The following is a 22,160-nucleotide window of genomic DNA, read 5'->3' as shown; positions in this document are numbered from 1 at the left end:
CCAATAAAATTTACCAGCTCAGGGTAGAGATGGCTTTTGGTCCTCAGGGACCACAGTACAGGTTACTGAGCAGAGCAGGATGCAAATCCTTCTTCTGCCTCCCATTTATTTATTCAGGAAAATTTCATGGGGCACACTGTGGGGGTCCTCTCTATTACATCCCGTGTGGAGGAGAAAAGGGTTAACTGCCAGAGGAGGATGTTGGTGGTTTTTTAATCTAGTATCCAAAAAACTTATCTACTCAATAAACACACAAGAGCCAATACTCTTTTTAAATGGGAGGGGGCATGTCGGATCTGGTCATACCAGCTCTGGCCTCTTAAAACAACAACTCGCCCAACTCTCTTTTATTTATAATATACAGGTAAAGGGGGTAAGGACCGGGAGGAACTTCTTCTGTGATGGACAGGATAGGGTGGAGTTAGGGAAGCCATTCTCTTAGGGGGAAAATTCCAGAAGGAGACAGGGAACCACTTCCACACAGCGCCACATGCTTCCCAGCAGTTCCTAGAATCCAGGCCTCTGCGTCCCATGGTTCAGCTAGTCTGATTCTGCTAAATAAGGAAAGCTTCCCACAGCACACACTGTGCACAACTCTAGAACTGGAAGCCCAGGAACATGTAGTGTGATCCTTTTGTCTCGGCCAGGCCCATCCGCCAATGGAAGAGCCTGTGACGGCAGCGTATATGTGCTAGGGCTGGTCTGGGAGGCATGGTGGGAGAGAGGCCATCAGGAGGTTCTGGTCTCAAGACTGAGGCTGAGCCAGATTCTCAGGTGGAAGAACTTACAGGTCAGGGAAAAACTATGCAAAGGCCCATACGCAAGAGGGGCACAGGAGCCCTTTGACCCCAGTGGTAAAGTGCAGGGTGGCTGGACAGAGGCTTCTGTGAGGGAAGGAACAGGGCAGAGAGGTGTGGTAGTCCCTGGTGCAGTAGTCCCTGGGGAAGGTTGTGCCTCCAGGGCCCTGTCCCGGTGTGGTCAGGATGGAAGGAACAAGGTGGACAGGGTCCATGCGGCAGTGTGTTGGGATATTCAGGGCTGTCTCAGAGAGTGGGCAGATGAAATGGACTGAACCGACCAGCTGCAGTTAGTGACCAGGGTCTTCATAGACAGCATCTCTGGAGTGTGGGGAGGCCCCAGTTCCAGGAAGGCTACCCTCCTCTTGCCCTTTGCCCTTGGGCCAATTCAGAAGGTCCACCTGGCTCTGAATACAGTGTTTTCTTTTCTTCTGTTTATGGGACATGCTCAACCCTCTGTTTGCTTCCTGCACAGATCCGGACAAAGGACAGGGTCTTCGACAGTATCAGCCACCTCATCAGCTACCACCTTGAGAGCAGCCTGCCTATTGTGTCTGCGGGGAGTGAACTCTGCCTCCAGCAGCCAGTGGAGAGGAAGCAGTGAGCTGGCCCGGCCCTCTTCCAACGCCGCACAGGTCAGGAGGACCTGGGGCGACAGTCTCCCGCTACAGGACCTGGGGTTGCCGCCTGAGGGCACAGAGCCTTCTTCAAAAGCCCCCAAAGGAAAGCTTCCTTCAAGTTCAAGTTTCATAAACTTGTTCCAAATTTCTCATATGCATATGAAAGGTGTACATACCTATACATCCTGTACAAATTATCCCTCTATATTTATATTTTTTAAGACTAAGAAAGATGTAAGACTAATGTTCTGTGCTGTATGTTTTTAATGAAAAAAAAAAAAAAAGTTTGTCTGTAGTTGTCCAGGCAAAAATTTAACTCCACTGACCTGTTCCACTGGGAAATTTCTCTAGGAAGGTGTAGCCTGCAGTTTTACCTAATAAGCACAATACAAGGCAAGCAGGAAGTTCCATAATAAACATGGAATTGTAATCCAATAAGGTAGCAAGCTGCCGAAGTAGTGTCTAACCTTGCATTTTAAGTACTGTTATGAAAGGGGCCCTGAGATTGGATGGGCTTGCTGAACTGGGCCCCTCCTTCCACGTGTTCCTACTTCTTGCACCTCGGGGCTCTGTGTGCACGGGGTTTCCACTGCAGGACCACTTGCTGCAGCTTCACTATAAAGCAGGGGATGCTCCAGCTCCTCTGGGCCCTGCTGAGCATGGGAGCCTGTCACCTTTGACCCCAGTTATGTGTAGGGATTCATTTGAGGTCACCCATCAAGATCTTGACTGGCAGATGCCACCCTTGTTTTCCTCCCTACATGATGAAATGAGTATGCATGGAAGACAGCGGAGGCACTTTCTTAGCCAGCAGGTTGGTGCCGGGCTGCCTGTAATAGCTGCTAGTGAAGTAGCCCCGCAGCCGCCCTTTGTATTCAGCAGAGAGAGGAACGTCTAAGAGCTGCGGGAGTGCGCACGCGCGCAGAGTTCAGCCCTGGAGACCGCACACCCGCGGGTCCTCCTGGGTCTGTGCGGCCGGAAGGAAGTTCTACAGTCTTCAGAATTAGTTTGAGGTTCCCCTCCTGGAGTGAGGGATGGTGAACTGCTCGGTGGGCAGGGCCAGTGCCCCCTGTGGCAGCTCTCTGTCCTGACTCCCTTCCGGATCAAATGCTGTCATTTTCTGATAAGTCCTTTGGTGTTAGGAAGTTGGCAACACTTAAGACTTTTAAAAATATATAGGGACTGAGATTGCCCCGTAACTTAACAGATGCTGTCTTTTCAAACACAGTTGGATGATTCGGTCATTGGTTGACACCTCCTCCAGTGTCACCCTGGTCCCAGTGAGATCCTGTTAGCACGTGGCATCCCTGGCCAATTGAACTGAAAGATGCTCCACTCAGAGTTGGGTCGTGTAAAATTGGATGTTTTCAGAGGAATTAAGGGAGACTTAAATATGTCTGGTGAAGTTCTATTGCTGAGCGTGTGGTCTCCACTTCTGCTTTGGGGGATGTGCCGCCAAATGGGAGGACAGTGTGGAGGTAATGACTGAGGATGGGTTGGGTGACTCCCAGATGTCATATAAGCAGCCTTCTTTGGAGGTTTTGCCCTTGAAGCGTCCAAAGAATCCAAGCTGACAGCTGAGTCAGTCTTCTAGAATGTTCTGTGGTGGATTGGAACTCTGGAGAGCCTGGCACTGGTGTAGACCACCTTGCACTTTCTATGCTGTTGGTTTCAGACACAGCCTGGACACCCTGCTCCATGTCATCCACCTCAGTGGGACTGACAAGGTGGCTGGTGGCAGCTGCTTTGACTCCTGCCTTGTGACCACATAGGTTTGGGGTGGCTCTGAATCACCCTGCACTCCTGTCCCCTGGGAAGCTGTCCCCTATACATGCATATTCAGTTCTGACCCTCCTGTGTGAGCATAAACTACATATAAAAATGTTGTGAGATTACCTTCTTTCAACATTCTTTCATCCCCCACTGTGAAAGGTCAAAATATTCATGTTTAGGGGTACTAGCATTATAGAAAACCAAGGTTAAGAACCACGGACGCCATTTTATTTTCCTCTTGGTGAAATAAAAAGTGCTAGTCTATGGTTCTAGTAACCCTCTTATCTGAAGTCAGTGTTGATTTAGCGGATGATAGGAAACATTTTTTTTTTTTCCTGCATGGGAATCAATTTAGAAAATCCAAAGTATTGGGATCAAATTTTTACTTTTCACTATTAATTCAAAATATGTAATTTTGATTTCAGATGACAAGATTAGTTACACTGAAATAATGCCAAGTCAAAAAATTGTCATTCCCTTTTGGGAACAACATCTCAAAGCAGATATGAGAGGTGGTGAATGGCAGGGATCTTGTACTCTTCCTTCCCTTCATTTGTACAGCTGGGTACTGCACACATGAGTCATCTCACCCATTCTTCCACATTCCTTCCGGGGAATGTGATGGGGCATTCCCAGAAGCCTCTTGCTTCCATGTGGGAAACTGAGGCTTGCTCCAGGTCATGCAGCCAGCTGGCAACAGAGCTATGCTGCTTGTCCAGCATTTTCTGAACTCTGCCATGTGCCAGCCTGTGCTTGGAGCTTGGGATTTGGAGGCACACCTAATGGAACCTCCTCCCTCCCTCGCCTGGGCTCTGTTTCCCCATGATTCTCAGACTGCATTTCTGCCTGCGGGGGCAGAGCTGCTGAACAACAAACCCAGGCAGAGCAGGACTGTCTGGTGTATCCTGGGGCTGTGACTCCCTGGGCGTAGTAGCCGCACTCTGTGCCGGGCCACCCTGGGCCCTGCAGAGTATGCCAGAGCTCTCGCCCCTTCTCATGAGCATATCCCACCACCCCAGCCAGAACTCTGCTGGAAGTGCCCGATGGGGCCTAGCAGTCTTAAAATGCCCTTCTCTGCTCTGGCACGGTGAACCTGGGGATACCCAGCCCCTCCAGCCTCTGCCCTCCTGGGTGAATTATCTGTGCTTCAGATGACATCCCTGTCCCCCTGAAGCTGGTTGGGGCTCCCACGGGGTTGCTCCTTGTGGTCTGATCAGCTTTGACTCAGGCTGTCCCTGGATGGGCTCCCTACAGCATCAGGTGAGCAGGTGGATAAAGGACAGGGTCTAATGACTCAACCTTAAATCCTATGCCTCGGTTACCAATGAGTGGGGCTTCTGATATTTGAAGGACCACAGATCTGGGTTCGTGCTCAGCCTGGATGAGTGACTATTCTGTTTAAGGCCATCTTGGATGTTGGGGTGAACGGACCAAGGTCCAATTGGGCCAAGGGTCCAATTGGACACCATATGATGGTGTCCTTGAGGGTCGCCTGGTGGCAGAAGGAATCATAAATAGTTTTAAGTGAAGACAAAAACTGATAAGCCATGAGTGGAGGTAAAGGCCCCGCCTGGAGGGAAGGACAGGCCCAGTGAGGAGTGAGCCCAAGAGGGCCCATCAGCTTAGGGTCACTGCTGACACATGTTCGACCTCCTTGCCTATCCTGGGGTTCTGAAGATGCCCCAGCTCCTGAAATGAAGCTTTTCTTCCCAGGAGCACCACTTACTTGGATGACCCCATCATCCAGGTGATGTTTCAGGCAGACATCCAGTCTTCATTTCCTCTGCATTGGCTGCTATACGAAAGCCAGTCCCACGGTCCTTTCCTGTTGGGCTGAGCTGAGTAGAAACCTGCACCACAGGCACCTCTGGGGCAGTGCCAGCAGCAGCTGGGCACCTCTGTCCATCCTCAACTCCAGCATGCCCAGCATGAGTCGGCCTTGGGCATGTCAGTGGCTGGATTTCTCTGAGCATGGCTTGCTCCACACTGCAACGTGGCTGCACGTAGTCCCCATGGGAGTGTTGGGGGTTGATGAACGGGTAATGTGTAAACAGATACTGGCTGAGATGCCTCATTCACAAAAGTGTACATCGGTTCTCTCTCACTGGCCCAAGGTTGCATGCCATCTGTAAATCCCTTTCTGTGGAGGGTGACAACCAGATTGGAAGTGGGTAGGAGGATTTGGAAAGACTGCAAAATAGATCATTGCACCCAGACAAGTCTTTGCAGTGGGTTTCAGAATAGCACTCTGGTTCTCATGGAACTGAAAGTGTTTTCTAAGAAAGGCAAAGTAGAGGAATCCCATCCCTGGAACAGTTTGAAAACCTAAGCCTGTTGGCTTCATACAGGATAACAAGGGAGCTTTACAGGATGGTCCAATGGGAGGGGACCCTTGTTTTTCAGATGAGGAAACTGGAGCCAGGTGTCCTGCTGGAGAATGGCAATAGTCAGTGGATGAATTTAAGACAGAATGCAGGACTTACTAAGGTCCTTTAGGGCTTGCACATGGAGCTCAGCCCCATGACAATGGCAAATACGCTTCTGTTCTCAGGCTTTACCTCTATGCTCCATCTCAAAATCACGAAGGCCTGAGCCATTTAGATGGGAAGGGCAGTGCTTCTATTTCCTCTGTCTTAGTTGGGGTTCTTTGGGAAACAGAACCTGAAGAAGATTCGAGTGTATCTAATTTATTTGGGAGATGATTTTAGCAGTAGGGGGAAGGAAGGTAGTAAGGAAGCATTGTCAAGTTTCCATGATGTGGACAATGGGGCCTTCACCACTGGGAGGCCAGAGAGTCAGGGCTGAGGACACCTCGGAAGTAGCCCAGTGGATGGGGGAGGGGTGGAAAGTTGGGCTTTATTTACCAAGTCCATCATTGATGGAAGGCTGTTTTGGGGGACCCTGAGCACACCTGAGCACACTTTGCAATCCGGGATGTCCTTGGGCAAAGACAGATGTTCTTAGTAAACAAACTTGGCATGAAAGGCAGGAATTGGAACCACCTGGCTTGCTGGTTCACACACAAATTACGGAGTCCTGCAACCTGAGTTCCTGACTCAGTGAGTCTGGAGTGAGGCCTGAGCATTTGCTTTTCAATTACATCACAAGGGTATCACCTTGTTGATGATAACCTTGGTGCAGCTGGTTGGCTTTGAGAACAATTGACTGAAGAGAGTTTTCTTGTCACTTATTGGTGGTTCCTGCCCTCTGTTTTATGATTAAGTTTCATACTTTCTTTGTGTCTTAGTTCCCAGGGTCCATGCTGAGAATTCAAAAGCAGAGGATTAATAAGCACTTATAACTTCCTGCAACCATTGCTGGCAGATAAAACGCCATCTGCCAGCCACGATTTATTTATAATGACGTTTACACATATTTATAAGTTTGCAAGCAACAAATGCACAGTTTTAAAACTGGCATATTTTATAGTAGTCAGAAAAATTTCAACTTTATACCAGGACCTGTGAATGTGAACTGCATATATATATATACACCTGTACGGGTGATTAAGACGGATATGCATTTGGGTGTGTGTGTGTGCGTGCCACACGCAGGTTAAGTCTCTGCTGTGTACCATCGAACTCCTCCCTGGCAGGAGCCTAGCACAAAATACTAGGACATTGGGATGGGATGAGGCCACTGTGGGCCATGAGGGACAAGAGGGAAAAGAAGCCAGCGAGGGAAGCCCTGGGAGGGAGAAGGCAGAGCTAGGACAAAAGGAAAGCGAAGAGAGAGGGAAGACAAAGCATTGCAGACCTAACAGGCCTCTGTGCAGTACGGGAGGCTGTCGCCTTGGCAGCCTGCTTTGGAAGGTGGGTTGTTCCCTGGTTGCAGCTGCATTTGATGGGTACAACCTCTTTTCTGACCAGTCTTCTCAGCCTCAGTTGCCCATGAATTCTTAGGTGGCAGGCCCTGCACTGAGCTTGTGGAATAGAGAAATAAATACACAGAGTTTCTGCCTGAGAGTGTAATCCAGTAGGAAATCAACGCGTGTGCATGTGCACGCACACACGAGAGTGTTGGAGTGTGACAAGCCTTGCTTGTGCACCCATGTTCAACAGGACCTGGTCAGTCTGGGTCCGCTGTGAAGGCTTGGCCCACTGGGCATTGACATGGAATGTCAGAAGAAGCTGTCGAGATGTGGAAGGCTAAAAATAGGGGAGGCTCAGGACCCACCTGGTACAGGTGAGGCACCAGTATCAGAAGGATGCTGGATGGGAGGGGTGGGGTTCCCAGTCTCCCCCCTTTCTTCCTCCCAGATGCCCTGAATAAGTGAATCCCAAACCTAAAACGCATAGGTGTTTTCCCCAGGGCTTGGAGAAAGATTTTTACAGAAGAAATCACAGGAAAGGAAACAATCCTACTAAGTATTTATGAATCTGTTTGGTCGTCTCAGCTTGGACTATTGTAGATAGAAAAACACACACTGGGGAGCGAGGCCGAGCCGATGGCCCCAAGCCTTCAAGGTCATGAATTGACACACAAGTAGACATTTTTACCGCAACCAAACTCTCTTGACCACTGAAATCAAGCAGCAATTAACGAAGCAGAAATGAATGGGCAAATCCATCTCCAAACAATGAGTTACATTTTTTGTAACAACTATGTGTGAGTTGCAAGTGGAATGTTCTGTTCATTTGACTCTTGACTGTAACTTGTTCCAGAATATTGTGAAATTCAGTATGTGAATGTTTCTTTGTATTCAGAATTAAACATTTGGTGTTTCAATCCCAGGATTAGGAGACGATTCCATGTAAATTTAATGTGTAATAATAAGATATTTATTACTTTTAAAAAAGCATTTGGATGGCAAATTATACATATCGATACGTGAGTGATTATTTGAAAAATTTGTTTCCATTAACTTTCGTGAAGCAAAAAGAATTACTGTCTGGTTGTATTGCCAGTTTGCCTTTCCCACTTTGGGACTGGAAAGGAATTGGCTTCGGGGACATCCCTGAGGAGGGGAAATACAAAACTGACTTCAAGTTTTCCAATCTTTCTTCTTTGAAGAATGAGAAAACCTAAGTTATTCGGTTATTTCGGAGATCTGACTGTAAGCGAGTAACGACAATTGTCTCTGGTTCCCTCCTCACCTTCAACGAATCCAATTCACATGTTCAGGAAACGATGTGGTTTCCCGTTAGAGCCCATCACCTCGCGTCTGGTGCATCCCTGAGCTTCTGGGATGGCCCAGCGGAGAGACATCTCGTGGCATGCTGGGTGTCATCACGGTGACCCAGGTGCGAAAGATGGCACACGTAATTCAGGCCGTGCTGCCCTTCTCGTTATAATTGGTTATCAGCAAATGTGCCTTTATTATTGGAATAGTGGTATGTGCATTTCTGATTACATAGCAACCCCTTTGAATATTTGACTTAGCTACTAAAAACGTTTGGGTGTCGAGGTTTTGCACTTGTAGATACAATTTAAAAGCATGGAACTGCCAATGTAATTAGACGTTTTCTATAAAATACACCTTGTTACATTTCTGTGAAAGGCTCTTAACCAGCGCAGAGTAACTATGGCTGAAGGGTTGAGAGAAAAAAACCATTTTTAAAATAGTTCATTGTTTCAATGACTATAAATGTAAGTCTGCTGGCAATAAAGGCTATTGAGAAAAGTCTCTTTCATTTGAATGATGGATCATAAAAGAGAGGAGGGTAGTTTGAACCTTTTCCCCCCCTGGAAAATAGTATTCTCAGTTATTCCCCGGGAGAAGGAAAAGCGGTGGCTAGGCAGAAGCCATCCTAGGGAACTTATGGTAATTTTGTGACCTAGTGCCTAGTCTGCCTTGAACAGAACTGAAGGTGGACAGAGGGGTGGAGGGCTCCAGTTCTTAGTGCGGTAGGGGGCATTTTTATTGTAAGTTGTTATAAGTGTCACCACCAGAACCCTGAGGTCCAACACCAGCTCCTCTTTCCAGGGACAGGATGGAGAGGCTGAACCTTACCATTCGTAGTGGAGAAAGCAGCTGCAAAGCCGGGTTCTGCCCCACTCACTCCCTTGGCTTAAATAACAGCAAAGGAAGCAGAGCCAAACATTCCATCTCTCTGGGCTGTACTTTCTTGCAATGGCTCTTACAATCTCCTCCCTGTCCAAAGAGCCCCCTAGTCCTCTTCCTCAAAACAGAAGACTCTACCAGAATTGGTGCAAATAGCATCCAGTACGCCAGACCTTCAATAAAGAGTGGGCAAGTCCACAGAGAAGGTGATCTGGGGTTCTAAATGTTGTTTATCCCCAAGATGCTGAGAAGCGCAGGCAGCAGTGACCAGCCCACTCCACCGCACACCGCTAGGGGTGGCCCAGGTGAAATGAGAAAACAATCCCACCACACGGACTCCCCCAAAACTGGTCGACATGAGGCCTTTTGGTTTTATTTATTTATTTTAACAAACATACATTGGAAATGGTAAAGGTTACGAACTGCAACAAGATCTAACACAGGTTCTCTGCAGCATATAAGATCACCTGTTTCCAAACCTCACGTGATGACTTTGACATGCTCAACTTCTAGTTAGGAAGTTGGTTAGCTAGTTAGGAATGCACATACGGGTATTGAAGGTGATTGGCTTTTGCATATATCAAATAAGCACAATTACTTTTTAAGTGTATTTTTCATTCAGATTGTTTAAACGCTTTGCCCGTCATCTCCAAGGAGCCTGTGTAACGCCTCCTAGAGGGAATGACAGGTGTGGCCCCCCAGGAAAGTTAATGAATGAAAACTAACATGCACAGATACCAGAGGAGTCACAGTTATGGACCAAAGTGTGACGATAACACTGACAGAGAGACCCAAGGCCCCCAAAGCAACTCAGAATCGTGACAGATCAAATAATTTCATTTCCTATGTGAAAATGCATTTTTGGCTCCCTAATACATTTTTATTGTTCTTATTCTTAACCCAGAACCTTACATAAAGCTTTCCTAGAAATGCTCTGGGCTCTCTCATGCTATTTATAAGAGAATACGCTATTTTTCAGTGATGTAGCAAAGGCAGCATTAGATGCCTCATGGAACATTTCCTTACCAATAGGACCTATCTCAACAGGAAAAAAAAGAGGAAGGTCTTTGGTCAGTACATACAGGTTACCCAGGACCCACAGAAATGTTCCTTGATAAGAGCAACTCGCCAGGAGGGAAGTTCTGTTACAAAGAGTCATTCATGAGTTAAGACTGCTCTTTTAGGTATTAATAAGGCAAAGTTCTCACTAAACCTAAAAAAACAAAACAAAACAGTAGGGGGCACCGATGTGAAGTCACTCCCAGCGAGAAGCCTTCTGAAAGGGGCTTCTGTTCTTGTCACAAAGAGCACAGAGACCCTGCGTACATGCCAGCTCTACACACGTACTCGTTTTTCTTCCATGTATATCGCATGTAAGATCCTTGGGGAAGAACACGTACTAGGTTGCTTCTGAGTAATTCCTTTGTAAGGTAAACAGAGTGATATAGGTCCAACTTGTGTTGAAAAATAAAATGAGAGTATCATGCAGTATTACGATGCATCTCTCTGAAGCATGCATGAATCGTCAATTACGTTTTCTAACCTGACAATTAAGTTGCTCTCCTAGTCACCATTGATGTCTGCTTTCAGGAAGCCGTGAGACTTTGTTGATGGTCCCAGCTATTCGGCGGCGATGGCATGGGGGGTTACTGGCCCTGCACTTTTCCAGTGCAGAATCAGACTTGACATAGAACCAGAGTTCTGTCTTCTCACCCTCTCCTTCCAGTGGAAACTCCCCCATTATAACCCCCAGTGACTTGGTAAGGCAAACCAGGATGGAGGCAAAACCCTGCCTCTCCCTCCTGGGCAGTTTCTTTGGTTAGTTGGAGAGCACAGGCTCTTGGGAGATCCTGGCTACAATTTGCAGAAACCCCCCTCCCCTAAATTAAGTGATCTCTCACTTCTGGATATGCTTAAAATTATTCAGGGACACAGGATGGAAGGGACACAGGGCTATTTAGGGTCAGACTCACATATCAGAGGCTGGCCTTGGACAAGCCTTATTTTGGGAATTTAGGCCTTAGAATTTTGCTTACCGTGAGACTTCATATCAGTCTAAAGAGGCTGGGAGTAGCAGGTCCACCTAATTCACACCATGTCCTCGTACCTGGTGCTACAGTCAGAACACATTTGTAGAACTAGTCACCTAACTGCACGAGCAAGGTACGAACTTTATGTCGGCACCACGTGGCAAATGCCCGGAACATGAATTCCATGCAACACAGAAAGAGACGAAGATACAAGCACCCATTCCAGGCCCAGTAAGTGTAGTGTGGAGTTATGAAACGTCATCCAGAGGCACACCGAGAAACCCTACGCATCGGGTAGCCGGTGACCTTCCCTCTTCATGCACAATGGAACGTGGCTCCAGAGTTCAGCAGAAGGCAGTGGATGACATCAGCAGCTTAGTAGTCTGGTGCCTGAAACAGACAAGGCACTCTGTCTATTGAAATGGGTTGGTGATTCCTTGGGTCCCCTCCTCAGGAGATGGCCACTGGGCAGCTTGTCGGGCAACATCAAGTAGATCTCCTGAGCCACAGCTCTTTCGAGGTCCCCTTGGAAGCCACGCAGACAATAAATAAGAGCTTGGCTGCAGAGTGGGGCGCACGGAGACGTTCACTTGCAGAGGATCCCATTCTGAAGCATTCTGGAGCTATCAGTGATGCAGGGTGTGGTGGCTGGCTGGGGCAGGTCTTCCTTGATCTTCGGGGAGTGGCTGCTGTTGTTGCTGGTGCTCGATTTGCTTCTGCTTGGGTCGAGAGCTGGCTGCATGGGCGAGGCGTGGGCCCCCTTGCCCCTGACCAGGCAGTTGCAGACCAGACGGAAGAAGGCCCTGCGCATCTCCTTGCTGGCCAGCGTGTAGATGACAGGGTTCATGGCCGAGTTGAGGACGGCCAGCATGATGAACCACCGGTCCTTGAACAGGATGGAGCACTCCTTCGCCCGGCAGGCCACATCTACGAGGAAGAGGATGAAGAGGGGGGACCAGCAGGCAATGAACACACTCACCACGATCACCACGGTTCGCAGCAGGGCCATGGACCGCTCCGAGTTGTTGTGATTGGCCACCTTGCGGCTGCTGGACTTGACCAGGAAGTAGATGCGTGCGTACAGGATCACGATGGTCACAAGGATGGCGATGAAGATGCTGATGCAGAAGGCGATGTACTTCTTGGAGTAGAGGGGCAGGATGGTGGAGCAGTCTGGGAGGTTCTGCAGGCAGTTCCAGCCCAGAATGGGCAAGGCGCCCAGCGAAAACGCGATGAGCCAGCACATCCCAATCAGAAGGAAGACGCGGTGCTTCTTGTTGGCATCGTAGGGCCTCATCTTGATCATGGTCAAGTGCCGCTCGATGGCGATGGCCAGTAAGCTGCAGGTGGACGCCCCCAGGGCCACGAACATGCTGCCCTCCCTGAGGAACCAGACCGTCAGAGACAGGCCGAACGTCTTCTTGCCCGACATCAGAATGTTGACCTTGTACACGATGCCGGCCAGCAGGTCGCAGAGAGCCAGGTTGCCGATGAAAAAGTACATGCGGTTGTGAAATTTATTGTTTTTCCAGATGGCAATCAAGACCATCAGGTTCTCCAAGACGATGAAGCTGCAGACGACCAAGAAGAGGACCATGGTGAGCGTGCTGCCCTCGGAGGAGTCCTTCAGCCTGTCCTCCAGCTTCCCCACGTAGTTGTAATGTACCTGCAGAGTTTCGTTCCCCAAGGCGGGTTGGGGACCTGGTGGGAGCACGGTTGCCATCGCTTGGCATCGACGGACAGTTAGCTCCACGATCCACCAGGTGGCGCCCAGGGAACGTTCATTTCAAGAGACAAACAGGACTGCGGCTGGCTGTGGCTTCAGGACTGAGTGCAGGCCCCATTCCAGCAAGGGTGTTGCACACGGCCTCCTGCAACAAGACGGAGGAGAGAGCCCTGGATAAAGCCATTGATCACACCCAAGGAACCACAGAGAGAAAACTGCTGAAGCATTTGGACAGCTGGCCTAGTCAGGGCTGTGGAGGGTTTGTAAACACAGGCCAAGTTTCTAAGTGGTTGAGAGAGACCTGGGAAAGCTCTCTGGGGTCTGCAGTGACCCAGGTGTGAAATTCAATCATGTGACTGTACAGACCCAAATTAAGGTTCCACTTGAAAATCTCCAAGCACCAGGAAATGCTAAACTGTCAGCCTTCCGCTACCACATGGGAGCTGGTAAACCATGTTCCCCAGTTACCCAGAGAGATTCAGGGTTTTCTCAGAGCAAAACAAAACAACAAAACCCAAACAAAAAAAATAAACCAACCAAATACATACAAACAAACAAGGGACAACAGGATGGGATCCAGAATGACGCCTGCTCAATTTTCAAGACCTCTCAGATGAGAGTTGGAGTGACATCGTGGGAAACACTAGTATTTCCTTGGAAAGCTTCCCCTGGGGTCTGCAGGGGCTTAGGGCTGCCTGGCAGAGAGTCCAAGACCTGACCGCCATGTAGCCACCACGGGAAAAACAGCTGAAGGTGGAGTGTGGGCCATGCAGCCACTGTGCACCGGAGTTCAAAGCTTGGCGAAGAAGGAGTACAAGCCTGCCGTTAAGGGAAGAAGAGACAGCAATGGAGACCATGCAGGCTTTGAGTGTGCTTCAAATGCCGAGGCCTGGGCTTGGGGCGTAGCTCAGTGGGAGAGTGTGCACTAAGCGTGTTTGAGGCCCTGCGTTCCACCCCAGCACCTCAAGGAAAAAGAAAACCAGAGGCCTGAATATTAAGCAAAACTAAATCAATGCTTGCGAGCCAGAAGAAACCACACGTCTGGGAGCATTGTGAGGTCGTGGGGCGGCAGATCCAAGCACAGGCCTTTGAGGGGTTCTGGATTTTAATGTTTCCTCCACTGAACCCTGACCACTGGTCATCTTGATCAGCATCCTTTAGTAGTGATGAGGACCCAACTATCAAAGCAGAAATTGCTTTCTGTAGAATTATTTTTTTAATTCGTAACTGACACATAATAACCATACATTTGTATGGGGTACCGTGTGTTAGTTCAACACAACGTGTAATGATCTAATCAGGGTCATTAGCATTTCCTTCTCCTTAAACATTTGCCATTTTTCGGTGTTGGGGAGTTTTGAATTCCTCTCTTTTAGTTCTTTATGGAATATATATTAAATTGTTATAAGCTGTAGCCACTGTGCTGAACACTGGGACTTATTTCTGTGTCTAACTATAACTTTGTGCCCATTATCCCTCCTCCTGCCCCTCCCTTTCCCAGTCTCTAGTAATCACTGTTCTACTCTCTGCTTCTATGAAATGAACATTTTAACTTTTGCATACAAGTGAGATCATGTGGCATCTTTCTAGACTCACTTATTTTAAATTCAAATTATTTACATATTTAAAAATCTAAAGAAGACCAAATGAGGTTCATTTAAAATAGCCCGCTGTGTGTATCCAGTGAAGATGTTTTACTCTCGTGGTGTTTAAGCTGCAGCCCTTGCATCTGGTTCAGAGACACTTGGATCTCTCTGCGACAATATGCGGCTCTCCATTTCGGGGCCTGGTGTAATCTGAAGGTGTCCCCACTCCTGCGTTTCCTCCCTATGTGTGAATTCAGACCCTGTGAGGACCTCAGTCCCATGAAGGGTGCAGGCGCTTGCACTGGAAGCTACACTGTGAGGCTGAGAAACAAAGGTGGCTTTAAAATCTTTTGACACCCTAGTGAACCTCCAGGGGCACAGACGCAGTCCAAGTCCTTGCCTCCCTACATTACTGTGGAAGTCTTGGATTTTCCCAGATAGGGAAGAGAGGGTTCATGACTTCTTCGCAGAACTTCTTCCAGTTTTTTGGAGCTTGAAGGGTTGGTTGTTCTGGAAGCCCCAGGAGCTGTGTGATCTGACGTCTGTTCTCTGCTTGGAACTGCCAGGCCCTTCCATGAGAGCTGTCTGGGATCACAGAGGGCGTGGGTCAAGGTCAGCTTGAATGTCACATGCTGGAGAAACCTTTAGATGTTGACCAAAGCTCTCTTCTGACTTCAGAAAGAAAAGCAGCCCAGCTCCGAAGCTGGGCTGACTGAAGGACAGGAGGGGTCACCTACCCAGGCTTCTCCATGTCACTCATGACCAACCCCATGCCAGCACTGTCTCATCCAGCCCTGTTCCCCAGCCTTGCAGGACTTTGGGGTTCTCCAGGAGGCAGACAGAGCTGCTCAGTGGACAGCTTTCCCATAGCCCCCAACCCTGATTTTTATTCAAATCTTTTCTGTCCTTCAAGGCCCCAAGTCACGTTCTATCTGTTTTGTAGCATTTTCTGGTATCAGCCCAGCCCCTGGTGAACTTGACCCAAGGCTGAATATCACTTTCTAAAAATTGACAGCAATCTTTTGAAGAACAGTGATAATAAGAAGCAGATAAAATTTTCTGAGCACTAACTACAAACCCATGAACACACGGACACTCTGCCTGGATGGGCTCGTTTCCCGGTGTCTTTCCCACCACTTTGGACATTAATAGGTGCTCAGCAGAGACCTGTGCCCTTCATGATGCTTCTCTGGTTATTTCTTTATCTGTGAGTAGGGACTGAAGAATCACTTTCCCACTCCCTCACTCTGCGTGGTTGGGGATGAACAGATCCTGGCACCATGTCCTGTGGATGCTGGGCCTAAGCCGTCGTCACTGAACTGACCTGCCACACCCTGCCCAGCTCCCCTCCAGGCTACCAGTTATGTTCCAAGACACCATTCTATCCAGGTTTATCTCAAAATGTCCCTGGGCAATTTGTATCACCACCAGGGTTCTGGGTCCCAGGAAATGACAGGCTTAGACAAACCCTGGTTCCATTGCTATTGCCTGGGTGGGGACTCAATGCAGTGCTGCATTTATGGTCCCCTCAGGTAACACGGGTAAGTCTTGATGATTCAGACTGTGTTTGAGCTAACTCATCTTGTCTTCTGTGTCTCACTTTCCTCCACAATAACCGCACACCTCGTTTTATACACCTCAGAGCTCCCTGGAAAGTTTTGCACACTTTGGATTTTGCCATGAAGTGGGGCGGGGGGGGGGGGGGAGAGTTCCTTTAAAATAGCCAAATCTGGAAGAGAACTGAGGGTTAAGAGACAAAACGCTATGTAAGCACACATCTTTCCTCTCCTTCCCATATGCAAGATCGTGCAGAACAACAGAAAAACAGGCAAACAATGAAGACGAGTAACCAGCAATCAAATGACCACAATAAAACTAGTAGATGTGCCAGAGAGCCACCAAGAAGACCATGAACCTCGAGGGTGAACATACTTTCCCATCGATGCTAGATTTATCGTTTCTCTTAATTAGATATTCATCACTCAAAGAGTATATTTTTGCAGGACATCTTCTGTGAAATACAACTCTCTGCATTTGCATAACTGGAAGATATCAGTCTCTCTTTGGAATCTAAAAGCTTATTTTCTTTGGATTATCAGCATTTACAAAGCTGGACCCATCCTGAGAGTTAAGTGCTGGGCTAAAAGCCAAAAGGCCATATTGATTTTGGCTTTGCCTAAACATTATTGCGAGTGGTCAAAAGCATATCATGAGCAAGTTCTTCCTCCTACTCCTGAAGGGTGCTAGCCACAGACCTCAAGTGTGTTGGAAGAAAGTTCTGTCCCCAGCAAGCTCAGCTCAGGACTCCCACTGCCAGAGAACTGGGTGGCCAGCCTGTCCCACCACACAGACACGACGTAAATACCATGAGAACAGCACCCAGAATATCCCCAGATGGGACCCAGCCCCCCAGGCTATCTAGTGCCCTCCTGGTCACTACAGCCCCCAGTGTGGTCACTCTCTGGACTTGACATCCCCTGGTGAGTTCCTCCTGTTTCTGCCCTCCACATATGGTGTCTGACACATTTCTCTCACTAGGATGCTCATGAGAATCATGCTTGGGGACACGGCCAGTCCTGACTGCCTTCATCCACCACGTGGACAGACATGCCACCCTCTACTCAAACTCATTTGTGGACACAGGGTAATTGCTCTACGGCCCACATGCTGCTTATCATCCAGTAACGCTGCCAGGTCTGGAGAGGGTGCCCTCCGGGTGAACACACCCCTATGCTCTGCTGGTTCCCCTGGCTTTCTGAGCAGCGTGCTGGTGTCTAAGACGAACCCGTGCCATGATTCTGAGGTGCTGGGCTTCCCGGAAGTGGGCACTGACGGGAACTTGTCTCCTCATCCTGCAAAACGGAACCAAAGTGGGGAGCCAGGGTGCCCTCATCTCCAGGGAAGGCTGACACAGCAGGAGGTCTCACGTTCTGTTTTATTTTAAACGATCATTGTCCGGAGACGGCAGTGACATGTTGATTGTTGTTTAATTTCCACCCAAACACTTAAAAAGAAAGCCTGATGCTGAGGAACGCCACTACGGGCGTAGAGTTCTGGGCAGCACTGGAAAGCAGCGGCCATGTGGCAGAAGCCACAGGAGGGCAGAGGGGCCGCAGGGGTTTTCCAGCCAGCCAGACTCCTCTGCAGCGTCTTGCCTGAAGTTCATCAGCAAAGAGCGCTCAGTGCTGAGTCCTTCCCCAACAACCCTCCCTGACCACGCTGGCAGCCCCTCGCTCCCGCTCACTCCCCAGCTCTGCCAGGGACTTGGGCATTTCTTTGCCTGTGTCTGCTCCCCTCCTGCCTGCCCTGGTCTGCACGAGAGCTCTGCTCACCCCTGAACTTCCCTCAGGACTCTGTTTCCTAAGAATCTTCCCTTTGGCATGGTTGACCTGGGATCTCCGGCCTACCTCGAGGCAATTTAACACCAACATGTTTACTTTTTTGCCCAGATGGAGTAAGACACCTTCTAGAAGATGATTCCATGGCGGATGACCCCAAGTTAGACCCTACCAATGTTCACCATGGCTACCTTCCCCCACTCCAAAAGGAGCATCCCCTGGGGGGAGGTGAGCCTGGGAGAGGGGGCCAGATGGATTCCAGATGTGCCTTCTACTCCAGCGATTCACTTTCTCTACACATGTCGCTTTGAAAAATAAACAAACTATAAAAAGAAGGGAAAGGCAAAAAGAAGAAGGCTAATATTTCCACAAAGTCTAGCCCCCTCTCTCCCCAACCCCCCCGGCATAAAAAGCAAGCACAATGAGATAGGAAGACATTTCCCGTGTCAGATGCAAGATGCTAAGTTTTTAACAGTACCCCCCCCCCCAAAAAAAAAGGAATGTTCTCCCAGGAAAGTCAACCACTTCATCCCCCGAACTGAATGCAAAGCACCCGCAGTTTGCCAACAAGCAAAATTTCTTGAAAAGCAAGAATTTCCCTTTTCTTTTCATTTAAAAGAACTTAGAAAGGAAATAATGAGCTGGCCCTTTCACGGGTCCAGCGAGATTCCCTCACTAATGAGTCTCCTCCCTTGCTCTGGTTTTCTTGGGTGACCTCACTCTGCCTTCACATCGTCCATGGAAAAATGCAGGCTTCACACACAGTCTCCGTGCCTAATGCTTTGATCTAGGCCCTTTAATGAAGCTCCCTGTGAGATGCCAACCGTCATAGACACACCAGGTCTATGACACACAAAAGGCTTGGCATCTTTTTCCACTTTTCTTCTTCAGAGTGTAGAATTGAATTCACTTTTCTGGTGGGAATTCCTGCTTTCTGATGTTCTCTTTAGCAAACAAGTTCTCTTTAGCAAACAAGTCTGGGGTGCTATTATGAATCTGGGCAGAGTCCAGGGAACCTTAGACAGGGGGATTGTGTCCCAGGAACCTCAGTTACTGGCCCCAGGCATCCGCCCCGTGAACATCCTCCTAGGCTTCCGGACTGTTCCATGGGGAGACAATTGAATCTGCCCCTTTGCTTTCTAACCAGTCTTTTCAAACGCTTTTTGCTCATGTCCTCAAGAGCACTGGATTGAATTGCTGCTAAGCTTTCCACAAAATGAATGCAGGTGTGTGGAAACAGGCTCTGCGAGGAAGCCAAAGGAAATTCACACAAGAGGTGTCCTGCCCAAGAAGTCCACTGAGTTCCGTCCTGTGCCAAGACTAGAGCCACAGTATCATATGCATCTGAGTGGGCACAGTAGGAAACTAAGACTGGGGGAGGGGTCGTTTGTCCTTAGTTGTAGAGCCTGGCTGGGCTGGATGTCCCTGTCATCTGGTTCCCATGCATGCCCTCAGGGATAAGCGCTTTGGAAGGCTGTCACCTTGCCACATGCCCTTTAACTAGGAGGTGATAAGAACTTTTCCAGTGTGTTTTACAGCTGAATTGCCTAGCTACTGTGCTGGAAATATGTTGGAATGACACTCTGGGGGCTTTACTGAAATATTCAGAAAATTCTGAAGCCAGGGAAATGGAGAAGAACCTTCAAGACAAAAGAGGTGGCTGAGGACCTCCCTCCGGGACGCTGCTTGACCACACCACCAGCACGCTTGCCAACAGGGAAAAGTCACCTATCTACTGAGTGTCACACTCTGCATGCCCAAATCTTTTCACCTAATTGGCCCATTGCCTTGTTGCATTGAAACAGCTTCAATTCCTCAAAAGTTGAATGCAAAAACAAAACGGGAGAATTTTTGCCCAGTAGCAGTAACAAAAGCAACAGCTGAAATGTACTAACTAAAACTAAATAGGATTCTACGGAGTGTATTCTTTTCCTCAAAACATGATCTCCAAAATCTTCTGAAAAATCTCTTAAGATAATTAATTGAACAGAAAATGCATGACACAGGAATAATATGAAATGGCTCCAAAAGTGATAAGAGAAACTTATGAAGCCAGATGTGAAGAGCTAGAAAGGCGTGGGTAACCTGCGGCACCACGGTTCCAGCCCTGAATGGTTTGCTCAAGGGTTTCCCCGGGATTTGGCAGGAAAAAGGGGGTCTACAATAGGGAAATCCCCAGTTTTTCCATTATTTTCCATTATTTTCATTATTTTCTATAAATCAAAAATATGTATATATATAAATATGCTGTAGATATTGAGGAAGATGGAAGAGATACCATGGAAATAAGTAAGCATCATGATTTCCAGAAAGAGGGAAATCAGTCTCTGAATTTTGAGGAATCAGGTCATTAGGCCAATACGTAAAGCTTCTCCTACAGGAAATGAGAGTTTCTAGCATCCAAATATGGTAGAAAAATAGGACAGTTGGACACTTAAAAAATTCACAAGTGTAATGAGAAAAAGGGCCTTTTCAAAGCTGAAATCTGGTCGTAACTTCATTCTTCCTTGCATCTTGGAGGGGGGGGCTAAAGGACTGCCTTTGCAGGGTAGATCTCTGGTGTCAGAGAACAGGAAGGACTTAGTAGGGACAATGTGGACATTTGTTGGTTTGTTGATTTAAAAAACCCAATGTGTAGTTCTTCTATGGCAACAAAATAATTCATCTGAACGTTGAGCTCTGTATCCATTAAAATCTGGACACTTCCATGACTCAAGCAGAGCACGCATATACATATATCCCCACCACCACCCACCACTCATACAAAAACTGGCTCTGGTCATTGACCTACAGAACAAAAGCCTTCTCTATACTTTCTAGGAATTATAGTTTCCTTAACCCTGTCTGCAAGATTTGCATCCATGAAGAAAAGAATAAAATGATATTGAAAAAAATAAATGGCACACATGTGATTACATGGAACATTTGTTAATTTTACTGTTCAGATTTTAGAAAGACACATCATTCTGGAAGTCTCAGAGTTCTGGCCAGGGATACTAGACACAGGATAGAAGAACCCTCAGTTTAAGTTGCTGTCCTTTCTTTTCTGCAGTGCTCCAATCAAAGTGTGTTCCCTTTAAAAACCCAACAAGGAGTCCCTCTCTTACATCTAAATATAAAAACACCACAAAGAAATATGCCATTGGGAGTGCCCAAAGCCAGAAAGAGAGACAGAAGCAACCAGAAAGATGGCTTGAGACAGAGACCATTCTGAGACTGGTCTCTTCCTAGGCTGCACCTCAATTATGAAACTAACAGTGCCAATTTTCTGTTGAGAACTTGGTTACAGTTTTGTGGGGACTTTGTCTTCCAGCTCCGATGCCGATAGCCTTAATTGACTCGTTTGAAATATGTTAGGAAAACTGGCATGTTGTGGCTAATGGAACCTAAAATAATGATTTTTTTTTTTTTCAGGAGAAGAAACCCAACCCTCCTTCACGCCCACGGTTCCCCAGGTCCTCATTTGGGGAGGGCGCCTAACATTTTCAATTGTCCAAGGAAAATACTAAAGGAACTTCAAGTCACCTCACTTTCATTCAATTTACCCCCCACCCATCCATCCACCCCCAGATCCAGATCTTTTTAAGCGGTCCCAGGGTAGTTTAAAAGGCATTGCCCCTCCCTGCCCCTTCCGTGGCTCGGTCACCGGAGGGGGATGCTGATGGGAAGCGCTCTGGCTGCTCAGCGAACCAGGTCACGATGGCACCCAGCATCGGCTGGAATTTTGTTCGAAAAGTGGGCCCAGAGGGAACCCCACCACCACCAGGCCACCCAACCAGGGCTCCGTGTCCACGAGTCCCCGGGACCAGTGCCGTTCGCTCACCTCCGTCTGGAAAGAGCATTGGGCCACCAGCATCCTGGCGGGTGGGGTGCGGTGGTGACCGGGGCGCTCCTTCCTCTGCTCAAGTCTAGAGGGGCGGGAGGTCGCTCCTGCCCTGGCGTTTCCCTTGAGCTCGTCCTGCACACTCACTCGGGGCCGAGTCGTTGTCGCGTGTCCCTGGAACCGGCTCGCTCAGCCTCTGCTCCAGCGAGTCAGAGCACAAACTTTTCCAGCGGCCCGCCGGGGCGGGGCCCCGCAGAGCCCTCCTCCCGCCACCGACTCACGTCCCTCTGCCCGCCCCTTCTGCCCGCCCAGCCTGGAGACCGGCGCCGGCCCCCGCCATCGGCCCCTCTTACCTGAGCAGGGGCTCGCCACCCAGCCTGGACGCCCGCTGCCCTATTCCTCAGTCCCCTGGGGGCCGCCCGGACACCAGGTCCTGGGCCCAGACCAATGCCACACCTGCGAC

The 22,160-nt window shown here is 48.6% G+C and overlaps 2 protein-coding genes across 3 annotated transcripts in view; one reads left to right on the top strand and one right to left on the bottom strand.

Annotated features, from left to right (window-relative positions):
• The window catches only part of Shc3 (SHC adaptor protein 3), a 184,726-nt gene extending 175,919 nt beyond the window's left edge, over nt 1-8,807 (top strand). For both annotated transcript variants that reach the window (XM_047526520.1, XM_047526519.1), the window contains exon 12: nt 1,273-8,807. In XM_047526520.1, the coding sequence (XP_047382476.1) occupies nt 1,273-1,401 (129 nt within the window). In that variant the 3' untranslated portion in view covers nt 1,402-8,807. The remainder of the gene's footprint in view (nt 1-1,272) is intronic.
• S1pr3 (sphingosine-1-phosphate receptor 3) lies at nt 7,562-21,897 on the bottom strand. Its single transcript, XM_047526521.1, has 2 exons — nt 21,698-21,897; nt 7,562-13,095 (listed from the first exon to the last, which is right to left on the bottom strand). Exon 2 carries the CDS (start codon nt 12,945-12,947, stop codon nt 11,811-11,813), a length of 1,137 nt encoding a protein of 378 aa, XP_047382477.1. The 5' UTR covers nt 12,948-13,095; nt 21,698-21,897; the 3' UTR covers nt 7,562-11,810.
• Nucleotides 21,898-22,160: the final 263 nt, after the last annotated feature.

The sequence above is a fragment of the Sciurus carolinensis genome, chromosome 15 (assembly GCF_902686445.1).
Source record: "Sciurus carolinensis chromosome 15, mSciCar1.2, whole genome shotgun sequence".
NCBI classification, from domain to species: domain Eukaryota; kingdom Metazoa; phylum Chordata; class Mammalia; order Rodentia; family Sciuridae; genus Sciurus; species Sciurus carolinensis.
Note: the sequence above shows the minus strand (reverse complement) of the source record. Positions and strands in the feature narration are given on the sequence as shown.